This window comes from Plutella xylostella, chromosome 21 (assembly GCF_932276165.1).
Source record: "Plutella xylostella chromosome 21, ilPluXylo3.1, whole genome shotgun sequence".
Lineage (NCBI taxonomy): Eukaryota > Metazoa > Arthropoda > Insecta > Lepidoptera > Plutellidae > Plutella > Plutella xylostella.
Window position 1 is genome coordinate 2,612,719 of NC_064001.1, and position 18,598 is coordinate 2,631,316.

The 18,598-nt window shown below is 37.8% G+C and overlaps 3 protein-coding genes and 1 non-coding gene across 4 annotated transcripts; 1 reads left to right on the top strand and 3 right to left on the bottom strand.

Moving 5' to 3' along the window:
• Positions 1-291: 291 nt before the first annotated feature.
• On the bottom strand, positions 292-1,653 carry LOC119693157 (2-oxoglutarate and iron-dependent oxygenase domain-containing protein 3). The gene is made up of 4 exons (XM_038115767.2): positions 1,428-1,653; positions 882-1,311; positions 650-802; positions 292-569 (listed from the first exon to the last, which is right to left on the bottom strand). The coding sequence occupies exons 1-4, from the start codon at positions 1,511-1,513 to the stop codon at positions 294-296; spliced, it is 945 nt and encodes a 314-aa protein (XP_037971695.2). The 5' UTR covers positions 1,514-1,653; the 3' UTR covers positions 292-293.
• Positions 1,654-1,890: 237 nt separating this feature from the next.
• Positions 1,891-15,333, top strand: LOC119693139. The gene is made up of 13 exons (XM_048628713.1): positions 1,891-2,164; positions 2,287-2,399; positions 2,481-2,626; positions 2,983-3,158; positions 4,002-4,072; positions 4,410-4,572; positions 5,409-5,599; positions 6,201-6,287; positions 6,458-6,968; positions 7,304-7,509; positions 8,263-8,403; positions 9,201-9,360; positions 12,432-15,333. The coding sequence occupies exons 1-13, from the start codon at positions 2,095-2,097 to the stop codon at positions 12,530-12,532; spliced, it is 2,136 nt and encodes a 711-aa protein (XP_048484670.1). The 5' UTR covers positions 1,891-2,094; the 3' UTR covers positions 12,533-15,333.
• On the bottom strand, positions 15,320-16,145 carry LOC119693140 (mitochondrial import inner membrane translocase subunit Tim29). Its single transcript, XM_038115682.2, has one exon. The coding sequence runs from the start codon at positions 15,961-15,963 to the stop codon at positions 15,397-15,399; it is 567 nt and encodes a 188-aa protein (XP_037971610.2). The 5' UTR covers positions 15,964-16,145; the 3' UTR covers positions 15,320-15,396.
• Positions 16,146-16,429: 284 nt separating this feature from the next.
• On the bottom strand, positions 16,430-18,587 carry LOC119693124. The gene is made up of 2 exons (XR_007267539.1): positions 17,420-18,587; positions 16,430-16,822 (listed from the first exon to the last, which is right to left on the bottom strand). It is a non-coding gene; the product is annotated as an uncharacterized LOC119693124 (transcript).
• Between the last annotated feature and the right edge of the window lie 11 nt (positions 18,588-18,598).

The following is an 18,598-nucleotide window of genomic DNA, read 5'->3' on the forward strand; positions in this document are numbered from 1 at the left end:
AATTTTATCGATTTCGATTGAACGAATGAATTCATTTGACATTGACAAAAAAAAGATAAATGTTACCAGTAACATCTGATATATTTTGGAATAAAAAAATATATTTTTGGGTATCGTAATCTACTATTTAGGAGGGTAGATTTAGATTATTAAAATTGCACAGGACTAACTATTAAAACATGACAATGAAAATCAATCAGAAGGATTTGCCACACCATACAATATGCGCCCTTGAACAAATGGACTTCTGCATCTGCAAACTTAACAAAACTTTCAATAAAATGTAAAACATATCAAGATTGTAATAATTTATTGATACTAGGATCCTCAATAGCAAATTGCTTATCACAAGTAAATGAAATAGTCATAGCATATCGAACTCCTGATGTAACTTTTTCAACATTATGGAGATTTTCCGATCCACTTGTAAACATGCTAACCCTAGCTTTTCTTGGTTCAACTGTTCTATTAAATTTCTCTTCAATAAAAATAAATCTTCCGCCTTCAAAATCAATATTAAAATCGCTTAAATAGAGTAAGGTGGTATAATGGAATGACTTGTATGTTTCCTGAAACAAATAAAACATTATTAACTTACTTACGGCTCAGAGATTCCAATTCAAAATAACTTATAAGTATTAGAACTTACTTTATCTACGTGTGGGTGCCAATATTCATCATGTTGAGTGACTGCTTCTTTATTTGTAATCTTACTGAAGAAAGTAGGATGTGTCAAATATATTTTGTTTGGGTCAACATTGAAGTGATGTGATACTGCATACTTTATCTTTTCTTTCACCACCTGCAAAAAAAACTCAAATTAGATATTCTTAAAAATATTATTCTTTAGATTTATTTTAGAAAATTTATTATAGACATACCCTATAAACAGTGAAATCGGACTCGGTGAACAAGCCTTTTGCATCTGGTATTTTATAGATGTTAATAAATTGTTTCCCAGATGACAGCGCTCCACTGTGCAGGTCCAGTATGGAGGCTCCTCCCGCCGAGCCTCCCAGTTCTAGACCCTTCTTTGCTATAGCAAGCAGCTCCTCCACTTCTCTCGGAGTTACAACTTTGTCCGTCACATACCGACCACAGGATTTAGGCAAACAACCTTCATATTGGGTCAACTCCCTTCTGAATGCTTCCGAACATTTGACGGAATGTCCTTTCCCACCTATACGTTCAGATTGTTTTGCAAATTCTTTGATTCCTTCATCTTTAGAATTGAAATAAATAATAGTGAATAAACATATAGCTACTACAATCCGTGATATAATCTTAAGAGGAAACTTGTGATTATGCTCCCTGAAAAGAAAAATAAGTATTTATTTTTACTTATTAATATTTTGTCACCTAGTTATGTACTATGTTTTTAACAGAATTAATTAAGTACCTAAATAAGTTATTAAACAGGTATTTACCTAAGACAGGGCTTTATTTCTATATCACTTTTGTCTGAAATGTCTTTTGCTGAAGAGCTCTTATTGCGTTTTCTTATTTCAGACATGCTACTATTACTTATTGTGTAAAGTAAGTTTTTAGTAAAAATTAGGTACCGTAAATAACTGTAAATTCAATATAAAATTTACTCCACATAACAACAAATCAGCTGTCAATGTCAAGCAAGTTATCAAGAAAAGAAAGGAGTGGTAGAGGGTAAGGGGAGGGGTAGAGGAAGAGGGGAAGAGGTGATCAATAAACTTAAACTTCATTCACTCTTTACACAGACCAAAAATTTGTATGAAATAGGTATTAATCAGTATGAATCGATTAATCCGATGGCCAAACGATGAATAAACGAAAAATGAAAAAAAAGTAGATGGCATGGCATATGGCAATAAAATATATCCAAAATAAATACCTGACATTAACACGCATGGCAACTCTGTTTTTTTTTCTTAAAAAAAAGTGTAAGCAAGACCGTTGTTGTGTTGTATGTTGACTAATTTTTCACTAATATTTTTATATTTGAGTATTTGCACTAAATTATTCGTGGTTTCTGATATCTCAATTATGAAATATAGTAACGACCATTCGAGCTAACGGTGCCTACCATTATACAAAGGAAATACACTCTTCTCCTACGCCATGTTTTTTGACGAAGAAGACGAGAGAAATTTCAACCCTGAACTATTTCGAGCTGTTCATCGCGAATTTTGTAAGTAGATTCACCAATGGTTGACCATCCTACGGTTGGCCGAATATGTTGTATCGACGACTTTTGTCACCACTACACAATACCACCATCTCGTACCTCACGACAATTTTTATAAATTTCAGATGCAATAAGTTCTGATTTGGAAGTCGCCCGATATGGATTGAGGAGTGTACCCACCCACACGGAAGATGGGATACCTATCAGGAAGTTATACGTATCAAATCTACCTCCGAAAGTAAGTGAATTGATTACCCTCTATATTTTATAAGTACTTGAATGAATGGCTGTAGTACCTACATTGTTTGCTTACTTACAGACTACAAGAACAGAGTTGTTTGGGGTGTTTGCTCAGTATGGGTTCATCAAGAGCTGCTGGCTGAGAATGGGGGAGAAGGGGCCCAACAAGACTCTGGCTCCGACTTATGCCTTTGTTACATTTAGCAATCCCGCCGATGCCCATAAGTATGTTAGATTATTTTCTTTTGTATTCAGACTAACATTGACTATATTACTGTTGCTGCAGCCACTAACCACTTTTTTACAATGTTTTCTTAATAGTACCACAGGTTCCTTTGTTTACAAAATACCTGTATATTGCATATTTTTTTTAAAAAATAAATTTTATTGAACTTATGTTGTATAGCACAATAGTTTAAAACATGATTTAAGAGAGTTTTGGATAAAGGTGCTGACAGTGTTTCTGTGTCTTGCAATACTCACAACATAATTATAGTTGAACATGTCTTTTGTGACCTATACCTATACTATCATGTCCAGCTGTTTGGGCTATCCTAATACAAAAAACTTTTCTATTTCAGAGCACTCCTAGCCCCAAACCATGAGAAGGCTCTCCGAGGCCGAACCCTGAGGATCTCCCCGGCTGACAGCTGGCACCAGCCCGCCGAGGATGCCAACGGCCGAGTGCACTGGAAGCCACGAGGACACAATGAGAGTGAAGCTGAAGGGGCCACTGAAAATGTCGAGGGACAGGAAGGTATGTGATGTCTAGATATGTGAAGCCACCAACCCGCAGTGGATCGGCGTGTTGGGGAAGGGTCCAAGCTTAGGAAGGCAGTTTAGACCTGAGGTATACAAAGGTTTCATTTGAGAGAGCCAGGTTCAGATACTTACATCCCTACAGAGAATAGAATAGATGTTTATTGATTCCAGGCTGGAGCGGTGGTAGCTCAGTCGGGTAAGTGCCCGCTTCTCACGCCAGAGATGCGGGTTCAATCCCGGCGCTGACATGTACCAATGAGTTCTTTTAACTTAAGTACAATGTATACCATCGCTCTTACGGTGAAGGAAAACATCATGAGGAAACCTGCATATCTAGATCTAGCACATCTAGATATGTGAACCCACCAACCAGCAGTGGACCAGCGTGGTGTGGAAATGGTCCAAGCTTAGGAAGGCAGTTTAGACCTTGGGGATATGCACAAAGGTTCCATTCGAGAGAGCCAGGTGCAGGTACTTACACCCCCACAGAGAATAGAATAGATGTTTATTGATTCCAGGCTGTCAGTGATTGATGCTATACTGACTGGATAATCATTTCAGGCAAGTAAGCCTAGACCAGTTGTAGTGTTGTCACCGTTATGCTAAGAAGATCGATTTCTTTAGTATTATTAGAAGGCTGCTGGTTAAGTAAGAAATCCGCTGCTAGTATCCGGAGGCTGTTTGAAATCTTACAGATATAAGTATTATAGGGAACCTACACACCTAGACTATTCTAGACATGCATATTATACCAACGGTATATTAAAATTTAATATTACTTATTTTATTATTAGCACTTTAAACTTAAATTAAAATGAGTCTTGTGTGATTGTTGCAGGTGCCGTAGCAGAGGCATCCATGGAGGAGGGTGAGGCGACCACCTCTCAAGAAGGAACCAATATGGAGGCTGTAAGTTACACATTTATTACTTAAGAAATGCAATCATAGTCAAATTGTTGCATAATATTATGTTAACATACACACACACGAAAATACAAATCTTTCCTCTTGATGATGTTAGTGTAGATCAACGATATTTTAATACGAACTAATAATATGGAGTGTCAATGCAAAAGAAACATCTTGACAAATACCAATATCCATTTCTACCACTCAGCTCTTATTTTGAATTAGCTTGGTTAGAAGATTTGTGACTTTATTCATTGGTACAATAGTGGAAGTAAACAAAATGCGCATAGTTTTTTGCTTTGCTTTTGTATGTGACACACCATCTTGTTCTTTCCAGATGTCAGAAGACAGTGCAGCCGAGCACCCGGGCTACAGCATCCTCGAGATACTCAACCGGGATTGCCTGGCGCACGTGCTGTCTTACGTTCCCGTGCGCGACCTCATCCGCTCCGAGCGGGTCAGCAAGGACTGGCAGAGTATGGTGCATGAGTATTTGCAGGGTATGTTTTTGGAACTAATAGCTTTGACTCTTTTAGTGACGTGACTTGTTTCTTATGTCATCATCATCAGCCAATAATCATCCACTGCTGGACATAGGCCTCTCCCAAGGAGCGCCACAACACTCGGTCCTCGGCCTTCCTCATCCAACCACTACCCGCCACCCGCCTAAGGTCGTCAGTCCAGCGGGCAGGAGGCGTCCACGTCCAGCGTCCCACGCTGCGTTTGCCTGTTCGTGGTCTCCACTCGAGAACTCGTCAACCCCAACGGTTATCGGTTCTTCGGCAGATATGACCAGCCCACTGCCACTTCAGCTTGCATATTTTGACAGCTATGTCGGTAACCTTAGTCCTCTGACGGATAACCTCATTTCTGATACGATCCATTAGAGAAACCCCAAGCATAGCTCTCTCCATAGCACGCTGAGCGACTTTAAATCGGTAGACCAGTCCTACCGTCAGTGTCCACGTCTCTGCACCATACGTCATCACTGGCAGGACGCCAGTTTCTTATGTACATTCGGCCAATCCTTTCACTTCAGTGTTAATTAAACCTTAGCCTAACTCTAGTATTTTAAATGGAAGCTAACAAGACGTACACAAATTTAATATCAATTAGTTGACTATAAAAGTGGTTCCAAACTCTGAAATACAGCCTGGCAACTATTTTTTTTAAGTAGGCATCTTTACTCACGCCTTTGGGAAAGTTTCTTGGGTGGCCAATGGCCATGCATTAAAAAAGTGGTGCCTTCACTCATTTCTACTCTTACTTGCCAGACCTTACATTCTTACTTATTCCCTTCACAACTTGTTTACATTCTATTGTTTCCAATCCGTAGGCATCCGCGTGTTCAAGACCTCGTGGTGGCAGCACGGCACGGTGACCCTCACCACGGCGGTGCTGCGGCGAGTGCTCCAGCGCCTTGGAGCCGCACTGACCCGCCTGCATATTGATCATCATTGGTCGGCGCTGAATGACCGAACTGCGCACACGGTGGGGAAGTTCTGTCCCAATCTGGAGGAGCTAAAGGTGAGTTTCCATTGGCAAACGGATATTTGATGAGGGTTTGCAAATGCAGCCCAACTCATTGGAAAACGCACAAATTATTTTATCATAAATGAATGAGTGATCTGTGTAACGAAGCGAACTAATGCCAGTGGACAAGCTCAAGACGAATGCAAAGAGACTTATTAACATAGTGTTTAATCTTGAGGTTGTTCTTGGATTAAATGATGTAACTCAGCTTTACTTAACAGAATATTGGTTTATTGGCAGGTTTCTACATGTATATCTTGATAATTAATATCTTGCAAAAGTTGTATAAAAGAAACGTGTTAAAAGTTTTAAGGTTAAAAAAGAGGTGAAAAAGAAAAGTCACTGTCGCCGGTTGGCGGTAAACGTCACAGAGTATCTTCTATGTGTCTATGGTTTCTTTAGGCTGGCCGGCTGCTTGCAGATGTATTTGTTTAGGCTGCCGGCTGGTTGCAGACACTTTCTGTGCTAGTCTGGTCGTAGACACATAGTCTAATCTAATCCATACATTTTATACTATATTCCCTAAAAATATCCGAATTAGGGTTTCATTCAGTACTGAAAAGATATGTTGTTAAGCTAATGGGTTTGTTTACAGGTAGTTGGAATGTACACAAGGAATTGGAACCCTCTTACTTACGGATGCAAACAGTTGAAAAACCTATCGTTCATATCCTGCAATAAGGTTAGTTGCATAAGTACGTTATTGAGAAGCCTTTGGATTCTAAAATCATATTTTGTGTCTTTGGCCCGTGCAAATGGATCCAAATGTTGTATTTATAATTAATATTTATTTATTTGAAATCTCTGAAATTTTATAATGAAAGTTTTTTAAATTATATCATGCTTTTACAGCTAACAGACTCAAGCCTTGTGAACTTGGTGAAGCAAGAATCATGCATCGAAAGCCTCACAGTGGCCAACAACACCCACGTCACGGGGCTCTTCCTCACCGGAGCCAACCCGACCAAACTACACTCCCTCGCCTTCTACAACTGCTTCAGTCTGCAAGGAACCGTCCTCTGTGCAGCCATCGAGACCCTCCCAGTACTTACCACCTTAAAACTAGACGTTGGAGCGACCAGCTTGTGGAAAATCGTCCCGCTAATACTGAATAAACTACCAAAGCTAGAAGAGCTATCGTTGAGTGAATACTCGTCGGTGGAAGACAGCAGTGCAATAGTGCCTCAAGGAACTGAGTCGCTATGTGAAGCGTTTTCGAAATTAACCGAGTTGAAGACATTGAATTTGAGCAGGAATATCTACATTTCCAATGCTGTGCTGAAGCAAGTGGCTCAGTCGTGTCCGAAGTTGGAGACGCTGAATGTTTCCAGCTGTAACTCACGCAAGAACTTTCCACATGCAGGTTGGTTATTTTTATATCTACATGGGTCTATATTTTACATATGTACTAGGTATCTGTTAACTGTTTATGCCTGGTTGCTACTCGAGAACCCTTCTACCAAAATAGTTATTCATAAAATATGGTCGTCTCACTGCCACTTCAGCTTGTAGTTTTTGTTGTGATTGAGATTATGTTGATTATTTGTCTTTGTCCGAGAGCACTCGGATGACGTGCTTACACATTACGATCAGCAGTATATAAACAGCCATTCGCCCCATGCGTAATACTATCGAGTAAAATTTACTTAACCTTTGTCTGACGAATCAGCTAATTCCTACACACTTAACCCTTCCCAGGCGTCGGCGACGAAGGCCTAGCAGCCATCTGCAAATCCTGCACACTGCTCCGAACTCTAGACATGTCATACCTGGCGGGCGCGACGGACGCGGGCGCGGGCGCGGCGGCGGGGTGCCCCACGCTCGCGTCGCTCACCGCGCGCGGGAACAGCGCGCTCACCGCCGCGCCCTTCGCCAGGTGCCTGGAGAACTGCCACTACTTGGAGGTATCTACATCTACAGATGTCTGATATATGATAATTTTTACCCGCTTTATTACAAAGATACAAAGAAATTTTGAAGACTTGAAGAGCTATATACGTACGGCGAACAGGGTTCGTCATTATTTGACACTTTTATAAGAAAGTATATAATATTCCTTCCGACTATAATGTATAATCGGAACTAACTTAAATATGTACTAATTCATCGAGAAATTAATTCGTATTTTACATTCCTTCGTTTAGAATTTTGATCGTAACCTCTATTACAATACAACCCAATAAAAAATACCTCTTCTTGTACACGATAAGGAGAGGAATTACCTATCATCAATAATCCCTATCATTCCCTAAAATGGTTATTAATTTGACTTTTGCTATCAATCATTTGTTACACGGTTTTAAAAACACACACTCACGCCTTGTACTAATGTACTCCCTTGCGGGGTAGGCAGAGGTGCATTGCTGCACCCACTTTTCGCCAGAGTGTTATGTTAGTCCCAATGTAATAGGGGGCGGGCCTATTGTCATTTTACGGGCACATCCAAGACCTGAGAACAAATATCTGTGTTTAAACAAATATCTGCCCCAGCCGGGAATCGAACCCGGGACCATCGGCTCAGTAGTCAGGGTCACTAACCACTACGCCATTCGGAAGTCATTTTATACGGTCATTGTATACATTAATTCGGTCGTTATACTTTTGTTATCAATCACACATTTTCACAATAACTAAAACCCTACCCTTCTCCCTTCCAGGAGCTAGACCTGTGCGGCTGCGACTCAGTCTCCGAGGAGGTGGCGGCGGCGGCGGCGCGCGCGCTCGCGATAACCCCGCGCCCGCTCGTACTGCGCCTTGCTGCTACCCTGGCTGCTACTACCGACTTTATGATTAGCCAGGTCAGTTTTAAGATAAAATATTCTTTACTAGCAGTTCCCGCGCGCTTCGCTTCGCCTTAAAAAGTTTTCCCGCGGGAATTCCGGGATAAAAAGTAGCCTATGTTCTTTCCCAGGGTCTAGACCGTATGTATACCAAATTTCAGCCAAATCCGTTCAGTAGTTTTGGCGTGAAAGAGTAACAGACAGACACAGTTACTTTCGCATTTATAATATTAGTTAGGATTAGGATTTGTACACAAAAACCATAAACTAAATTACAAAAAACTTAATCTAACACTTATGTACAAATGGTGATTTTATCTCTTTAGCAGTTATAGTATTATATATACCAGTTATAGTATTTTAAGAGCCACAATAATTATCGAATGTTGATGGTACCAGTACCGTTGAGGGTTCTAAGGAGGAGGAGGGCATTTAAAGTTTGAGAGAGTTTGAAGAGACGCAATGCTGGCGTGCCGACGGGTTTATTAAGATAATATAGGAAGGGATATATTCATTCCACATATTAAATACCAGGTTGCCCGCTAGCATGTAGCGACTAGTTATGTATGACGCAGAACCTTCCGTCTGCTGTTGGTACTAGCCATGAAGATGGGACCTAACATTAAAACACCCGGCGCACCCTAGGCAGTCAGCAACTGACGAATATCTGACTAGCCAATCTTTCCACCACGGTGATGAAGCCTGTCACCGACACGCTGAAAAAGTGTCAGTGTATATCACGGCATTAACGTTTTGTCCTCTCCATTCCCTTGTATGTATTCGCATCATTAATCTTTTCTCCTCTATCCCCCCAGGATTTCCCCTCGCACAAACTTTTATCAGTGAACGTGTCGGACGACCGCTGCAACCCGCACCTGCGCCCTGACTTCGTGGACCGCATCTTCGAGGACAGCTCCGACGGCTCGCTGGACGACGTGTATGAACATGACCACTTCGATGACTTCCTCAACTCGGGTGAGTATTTGGAGGGTTGTGGGAAGCGCGCACGGGAAATTTTACATATTCGATAACCTTCTGTGGTAGTGCGAATAGTGCATCATGAGGAAAATGATTGCTAACCTTCGCTAGGAGAGGGCATTTAAAGAAGAAGTTCGTCTAGAGCAGGCTTTTATAGTTTGCAAAGCAGAAAAGTTGACGTCTTCTCGCGTTCAAAGTGGCGCCTCTAGCGGAAGCTATCGTGAAACTTTAATTATTTTAGTATTTGTTTTAGTATTGAACCTGTACTACGATGTTCAGGGAAACCCAGTAATAATATGAATTACATAGAATGGTAATTCATGTGGTAGAATATGTAAAGTTTCTCGTGATACGCTTATTGTGTTTACAAAATAATATAGGTGGCGTTTTCGTAGCGACGGTACGGTTGGTTGGTGGAATGAAACTGTAGGTGGCAGCACTACAGCTTTAACCTTGTAGGTCGAAACTACAAAAGATCAATAAATTGCGATCGATGTGTGTTTTATATCAATGTATAGCTGAGCGACCGTAAAATTTAACGATTGTAAGATATTTTCGTGTGTAATGTAGCAAATTTGATTGATTTACATAGATTGTGTTTTGAAATATTTATATGGTTGGTAAAAGCTATGGTACTGCCAAAGTTTCTCTAGTTGCCTTCCCAGAAAGTGGTAAGTATTCTAATTTTTATAAGAAAATGACGGTTATACCTCGTAAAATTATAGTTCTTCTGAAAGGAAGGTTTCTAACGGTATTTTTTTTTATTACGTGACGCGGGACATAACTGTCATTATTTAACACTGAACCAAAGTTGCCGGGTCCTGCTTTTTCAATGGTAAGTCCTGTGTTTATTGTATTAATAATTAGTGTATTAATACAGATGGGTGGCTTTCATGACATCTTTACTTTATTCGCTTTCAAACACCCGGTAGGAATTCGCCCTAATCCTTATGCCTATTGCTTGACTGTAGTAATTTATTCCAAATTATAACCACATTTATCATCATCACAAAGCTATCGCAAAACACATTGGCTTCTAACTAACCAGAAAAGTAAATCACATATTCTACGTCGGGAATACAAGAGTAACGTTACCAAATAACTCTCTCTAATTCTTTCTCTAACTGTATTTCCCTGTACAGCGAAATGTGATTTATTTTTCAGGCAATGTGAGCGAACTTACGGAAGAAGACCTATATTCAGAGGGCGATGTTACGACTGACAGTGCTTTGTCGGACGATTCCTATTCGTCTATGGAAGAAGGACGCCAGTCAGTCTAAATGGACGAAGAATGGACTGTGTTTTGTGATTGTTATTGTGTTACTTAGATACTATAGGGTCTGTTCGTAGTTTATTTTTCGGTTTTCTATGATTACAATGTAAATGCATCTGAGGTTAGTACTTTTATAACTTTAGTAGGCTATTCATTTCTGTTATATTCGGCCTGATGTAAGATATTAACTTGTTATCAGTATTATATGCTTTATGGATAGGCTGTATTTTTTAAAATTTTCCTAAAAGTCGTAGATTAGAAGAGTATCATAAAATACGTATTCTAAAGTGATATTTAAATTGTGAAATTAAGATGCTTGCGTATTATTTTATGTGATAAACATTGTGTACTCTGAGCGAAATATCATCAATGATAATAAACTAATGATTAAGTTAATACTAAATGTGGGATAGAAGGTACAGTGGCCTGCACAGAAACTTGACTCCTCTTAGAGTGACATTGCTGAGAGGGGGTCTGATTTCATTGCAGCCCACTGTACATATATGCCACATTTATAACTTAAAAAATACGTATTTATAAAAAACATATTAGTAGGTAGGCCAAATTGAAATAATATACGTTGAGAAGGTAGGAATAGGAACAAAATGATTCAATTATGAATGTATTTGGCATTAAAAGGCGGCGAATTTCTTTATAAAAAACTTTAATCTGGAATCTTTTTAAATTACTCTCTCAGAATCAGGAAAAGTATTAATTACACCTACTAATGATTTTTAAATAGATTTACTTTATTATTTCTAGATTAATAATATGTGTAAGGGTTCAAGTTAAATATTTTCAGTCAAGTTACATTTTAGGTACTTATCTTATTGTATAGCTTAAAAATGATTTTAAAAATAATATATTTATGGGTGAGGCCACACAAGCGTAATTTTGAGAGTTGTCCGCGGCAGAAAATTGCGCGCGGACGTGGGGGGCGGGAAGTCACTCGCTCCCCTCATCCCTGCGCACACTTTTCTGTCGCGCACAACTCACAAAATATGGAATAACTTACAAAATTACGCTCGTGTGACCTCACCCTATATCTCTAATGTCCCACTTGTACCTTGTTAGATAGGTAAATATAACTTTCAATCGATCATTATTAGTAAAATATATAATCTAAAAACAACTTGAATAAATATAACGTTGATAATAGGACTTTTTGATGAAATCTGTTAAGTTCAATGATGCTTGGCTTCATATGAATGGCTTCTTATTAATGATAGTTAAAAATTTATCCGTATGAACGCATAGTACGCATACATATTAGTTAACTCCTTTCATTGATGTGTCAAAACTTTAATCTATGTAGAACTTGATCAAGCAATCTACGATTTTATTAAGTACCCACTTAAGTTCTTACTTGTGATAATAATCTCTTAGAAAGGTGTTGTGATTTAAAATGTTAAATAAGTACTTATTAAATTGTTCTTCTATTTAAATCGCACAGCATTTTTAATAAATTACGTATACATATCCACTTTATCCGTCTATAACTGTTGTGAACTGGCTCTCCCAAGAAGCGCCACAACACTATCCACGGCCGTCATCCAGCTACTACCAACCACGTCGCTCCAGTGGGTTGGAGGACGTCCCACACTACATTTGTGTGTTCATGGTCTTCACTCGACTCGCTGTGCGAATTTAAACAGATGAACTAGTCCAACCGTCAGTCAGTGAATATGTTAATACCTACCTACATAACCTCTGACGACAGTTATCACCGACTACGTAATGAGAGAAATATCACATACTCGCTGTCTATTCTAAAATGTATTATTTCTTCTTTCAGATGATGACTTATTTCTGGAGGACGAACTAGAGGAGTATGACGACGAAGTATTATACCAGATAGAGTGGGGAGTGCGCGCGCAGCACATCGTGCTGTTATAATGTACTCACTCTACGCCCGAGCTCGCTGCTTCCTTTACACTATAACCGAAAAAATATTGCATGTAATCACTCCATCTAAGGTGACTATAGTGCGTCCGGAGATACGACGCGTGGGTTGTCAGCAGGCATAAAGGATGCTAGTGGATCTATGAGAGGAACTGACTCAATAAACAAACCTAATTAGCACGTGGTTTAATGTACTGTGCCCGCCACGATCAGACGCTGTAAAAATACTTTTTTTTGGCACGAATTGAATCTGGCAATATTAACAGTTCCCAAAATTTGCTGGATAACCGTCTGGCCAATATACTTACACTGTCATATTGCGTGTAAACTCATAGGTACATACGCTACTCCTTTCAAAACATGAACCCAGTATCTTATCAATATCCAAGCAGCACGAGGAATTAACTCGTGGACGCACTATAGTGATGAATTTCCTCCATCGCTCGCTTACGATTCGCTGGTCGGATGCTCAGCACAGGTACTTAACTAGACAAGGAAGTAGCTCCTATATTCATCCTCAGAAGGGCTAGTACGGGGCGCATTTAAGACGTGACAAGTTCTCTGTCGCACTCGCTCTTGAGGCTGCGCGATGTGAGTGAGCGCGATGCAAAGCTTATGTCACGTCATAAATGCGCCCCGTGCTACTAGCCCAGATCCCCCTTATTAAGCTCTAGTCTCACGGACTACACGTATATTCATAAGTCTAGTGCAAAATCAAATACTTGCAATGCATGCTACGGGACTTAGTTTTTATTTCATTTTTTTTGTTGTGATTAATTTGTTTTTAGCGTTTTATGTTCTTACTTATAACAATCACGTTAATTTGTGTATCTAGTGAGTTTTTTTTTCGTTCTTTCTGTTGTTATTGTTGTTTGCATGCGTCGTGGGAGGATAATTAAGGCGAAGCAAGCCGTAACAATTTTGGCAAGATTGTATTGTCGTTCATTCCATATTTTTTCTAATCGCACATTAATTGTATATCGGTGTTGTGTTCTAGCTAACGTGTGATTAATCGTTCTCGTCATATCGGTGGCCGCTGCCTGCGGGTAATGTCAATATTAAGTACAGCAATAACGGCAGTCGGAATGATTTGTGATATAAACTGAAAAACTTAAGTCTTACTTACCCACATATTGCCATTTGTGAAATTTTGCCTTCGACGTTATGTTACCTATCATCTCATTTTACTTTCTAACATTAGTTATTATTGGTTGATTTATTTATTGTTTTATTGTATATACTGCTGAGTTGTTTCATTCAGCCAAGGATAGAGTCCGAACATGAAGACAAAATTTCAATGGCCGGAACTGAAAATTGTTAACAGATTTATTGTAGGATAATAGAAATAACTTTTTAGATCAGTTTTTTGTTTACAATGATCAACACAGCGCTTCCTGTCGTGTCAGCCGACATTGGAATTATTCAATGCCGCTGGCCATATTACTGCCTCATATTGTGCCTTAAGCCATGGTGTTACAGTCCATTTTACACTTTGTTAAGCAATACCTAATCATGGTGGTGTATTGCTGGTTTTCATGATAACCCCATATGTTTATGCATTGCAAGCACTTGTGTAAAGTGGCATTATCTTTTTTATCTTAGAGATGGTTGTCACAATTTTATGATAATGTAACATTTGAAAAGTTTTAAAAGACGACTAAAGTTACTTTATTTTAAAGTTACTGCAACACCTTCATGATAAGAAAATGCAATAATAGAAACTTCTGTACCAATAAATATTTTAATAGTAGGTACTTACATAGTTCTTTGTAAGGTGAAATTGAATGCGAATTGAATGTGGATCCAAACTTAAAACTATAATTGTAGATTTTTTTATGCCCAAACTGCCACATTTTGTAAAACAGTACAAAGCTAAGGTCTGGAATGCTGACCATGGTCAGGTCAACATGGATGACTAAAATTCAAAGGTGTGACAATTTAGCTATAAAAATTCGAGCATAGATGCAGAACTTGGAATACCATAAGGCATTTTTGCTACCACCCCAGCATTGAAGAACAAAGTTAGAATGTGACCTGGCCTTTACCAAAAATAGATTCGAATATAAATTATTTTTACATTCAAAGTCGAACATCTAATAACAGATCAAGATAACAGCCAAGAGCAAAGCGTCTGCGCCTTGTAATCCATGAATGGATTGATGCTTTTTAACTTAATATTAATGATTTTGAATATTTTTTTCGTTTGATTAGCTCATTATAAAGCTGTAATCTTGTATAGTACTATCTTTTTATGTAGGTTTCATGAATTGTAATCAGTGTGCAGTAATTTTTATTTTCTTTTACAGAAGTATAATTTAGTTTTATCACACCTTTTTCTAATATACAATCAGTAATTCTATTTATTTTTGTAGAAACATATTTAATTTAATTTAATTTTGCTCTGTTAAAAGGTAGGTACATACTTTTAGTTCATGCATAATAACTTGTTTTATAAATATTAAAGTTGTGGCAAAACATTTTTTTTTCTTTATAGAAAATGATTTCAGTTCTGAATTACACTATAGATTGTTTTAAAGTTTGAATTATTGAAATAAATAAGATTTTTCATAGTTTTTGTTATTTTTCTTTTGAGGTGTAAAGTGATTTATGTATACATTCAATATCACGATTAACCAAATTTTAGAAGTTGTAATTTGCGTTTTTAGATTGATTTTTAGAGGATACCTACAGAAATACAAAGCGGATTTGTTTGTAAATGTTATTAGTTTTTATATGACTAATTATTTTAAAACATTATTAGTAAGAAATGAAATATAAACATACTCTTCAACAATCATGAATTCTTTATTTCAGTAGCATAGCTTTATTTTAATCTATTAACAAGTCCTAAAAATAGTCTAAACATTAACATCATAGTTAGCTGTTTTCTTGAATATATTCCACCATCGTCCCATGAATCCAACATCTACAATCCTTGACAAATATCCAAAGTATGTGGGTTGGAGATGTGAGCATTGGGATTTGTAAATAGAACAAGAATTATTGTAATCACTTACATACATTACAGATGCTATACCTAAACTTCTATAATGTATGAGACCTTCATTGTAGCATGTGTCCAGGTACCTGACATGTTCTATAGAAGCTGGGTTGCGGCAATCGTCGCTAACTAGTATTACTTCGTTTGCAATCATTTTAAGGGAATCTTTAAAGTCCCTTTCTGTGGGATTGTTGCGAGCCAACAGGAAGGCGGTGGTGAGGCCGGTAGTCCAAAGGAAAGCTTTCTTCGGGTCATCCTGTATATCTGTTCTTAGATCCTGTAGCATTTGGCGATAGTCAATAAATAAGTTTTTCCAGTAATCAGCCCATTTTTCTACTATAGTCCCTTTGAAACGTTCAGGAAACTTTACTCGATTTTGTAACTTAGTAACAACCACTGATCCATTCTTGAGGCTTCTGAGCATAGTTATAATCCCTCTTTGTAGTTAAAATTGGACAAACTATAATATTATTTTCTTTTATCACAGTAAAACGATTTTTTGAGGTTATTTTAATTTTGTGTTCTTTTGACATTGACAACTGCTGTCAAATTGTCAAACAATCACAGACTATCATCAGACTATCAAGTTCACTATTTCCGGAAGTGATACCATGCACCTCAGCCATGCACAAATATATTTTTTGTAGGAAATAGGGATGGGTGGTTCCAGTAAATAGCCATGGTCGAGTAACATAAGTACTTCTCTAACGAGGCCATGAAGATTTGGCCATAGGTACAATATTATTGGGTATTATGCTTCGACCATCAACAATGGTGTATACATGGTCCATATCTATGGAGAGCATTTTATCTAAACTAAATAACTAGGTAGGTAGTTTGCGCAAAAAACCCCGCCACCGAGAACGACGCGTTGAACAATGTAAAAAAAATAACTTTTGACGATATTTTATTATCTCAAACCTATCTCAGTTTTTACCCTAAAACAAAAAATAATAATTATCAATTTGCTATGGTAGGTAGTTATATTTCAATATCTACATCAATATTACACATAAATACCATAGTTAACATAAATTATATGATCAAATAACCGTATGGGAAGTTAAGTTGCCGTAAGTAAGTATAAATTCAACTGGGAGAAAGGCATAGATGTATAGAAGAATTCATCCTTTTCTCGTAGGCATAGTACCGCCTCCTTTTGGAGATCTCTTATGGCGAGAGACAAGAGACGGCATCTTCTTGTCTTGCGGGGGAGGAGGTGGCATTTCCTCTGGGGGAGGAGTCATTTCCGGCGGTGGCGGTGGTGGTTCCTCTCTGGCCACCTGCCATAAAAAATAATTAATATATATATTTAAGATTAAACCTTCGCTAAGAGACGGCATTATAAATAATTTATGGAATTTATTTTAACTACCAGTAAAGTAATTAGATATGGCTGGTGCTCTAGTTTAGGGTTTTAATTAAGAGTTGGTAGCAAAGTCAGGAAAAAAGCCTTGATGTACATAGATTCCCTTAATTATTAGTTTAGTCTTATAATATAAAAACCATAGAAATTAAAGGACAAAATATTGTTCTTATTACCTCTCTTTGTAAGAAGAAGGTTTAGGCATTATTTAAATTATAGGTAGATATCCCATTTCACATTTGTTAGTTTAAATTAAAGTTGTTATTTTTGTTATTGTTTACATACCTAAATTTATTATTGTACATTTTAAGAGCTTACATTATATACATTCGATAACCACCAATCAAAGGTTGGCTGGTAGAAATTGCTTTTTAGCAATAAGTCCGCCTTTGTGCGCAAATTATTAGCTATGTTTTTAAAATGGTTCTGTGTAAAAAATGTTTTTTGTGTGCAATAAAGTGTATATATAGAAATAAATAAATAAGAAGTTAACCACAATAAAAAAAAAACTCACCCTACTCAATGGCATGTAATCTTCCTGGGATTCAATCTCATGATTCAAAGACGCAGCCTCAACATTTCCGCGGCTCCCAGCCGCCGCTGCAACAAGCACCAGTAAACAAAGCACTAGCTTCATCTTCTCTAGTCACTAGTGTACTTGACCTAAAGCTATCCTGACGCTCCTTATATCCTCGCCATCGCATGCGTGCCAGCATTCAGACGGAAACCTTTGACAAACAATACAACAACATCCGCCCTGATGGTACAGAGATATATGTGATTAACTACAATTATGGCGATGATAAAATTAATTATGTGTCACTATACGTGTCAGTGGAGAACGCGAGACTGAGCTTTATCTCGATGTAATCTTCGTGCGTAATACTTGGGCTGGTTCTCTGGACACCTAGCTTCCTACAAATTACATGTAGTTATATCGCTTCAAATAGGTAATTCAGTTCGTATAGGTTGTACACGTTTTCAATTTAATATACCTAAGTAAGTAACTATGTTCTACCTCTAATTTTCCTTCGACATTGTTACCATTCTTAATTATGTTTTTAACCGACTAATGAATGAGTATCCACTGTAGGTGTAGGTCTCTCTTATTTAACGAATGGTAGTATTTAACTAGCCTACTTGTTAGCTAAATATTTTAGGTACTTATTTATCTAGATATAGTAGTAGTAGATGGACACTGAAACCCTAGACAGCTATTTAAACTCATCCACAATAGTTAATTATCATCAATTGTCTTGTAATTACAAGACTGTAGTGTTAAACACTTAACGTGAATTATTATAATTATGCAAAGATACCTATAGTCCTATACTTACATTCAATCTATATGGCTCTTTCTTATTACTTAAAGCCGTTTTATTTTAAAATTACAGCACGTCACATATTTTGGTATAGTTAACAGTAATGTACCTAATTCGGTTTTAGATTTAGTAACACAAGAATACCTACTGTGAGTCTTTCTCTTTATAAAGTGCACTCGGATCGCCCAAAAGGAGATCACATAACTCGTCATTCTCAGGACTTTCGACCTTATACATAGAGGCAGCCGGTATCGATAGTGATTGGAAATACTTGATTAATGATATTCTAATATGAATCGTATTGTTATAGAATATACCTAAGATTCGAGATTTACCATATCGCATGCATAGGAACAAACACAAAATTACAT

Excerpts from the sequence above, each read along its gene's own strand:
- LOC119693157 (XM_038115767.2), bottom strand. The coding sequence starts at position 1,513 with ATGTCTGAAATAAGAAAACGCAATAAGAGCTCTTCAGCAAAAGACATT. Across the intron at positions 803-881 it reads CCGATTTCACTGTTTATAGG|GTGGTGAAAGAAAAGATAAA; the intron begins GTATGTCTATAA and ends TTTTTTTTGCAG. Across the intron at positions 570-649 it reads GGCACCCACACGTAGATAAA|GAAACATACAAGTCATTCCA; the intron begins GTAAGTTCTAAT and ends TATTTGTTTCAG.
- LOC119693140 (XM_038115682.2), bottom strand. The coding sequence starts at position 15,963 with ATGCTCAGAAGCCTCAAGAATGGATCAGTGGTTGTTACTAAGTTACAA.
- LOC119693139 (XM_048628713.1), top strand. The coding sequence starts at position 2,095 with ATGTTTTTTGACGAAGAAGACGAGAGAAATTTCAACCCTGAACTATTT. Across the intron at positions 7,510-8,262 it reads AGAACTGCCACTACTTGGAG|GAGCTAGACCTGTGCGGCTG; the intron begins GTATCTACATCT and ends TCTCCCTTCCAG. Across the intron at positions 8,404-9,200 it reads CCGACTTTATGATTAGCCAG|GATTTCCCCTCGCACAAACT; the intron begins GTCAGTTTTAAG and ends CTATCCCCCCAG.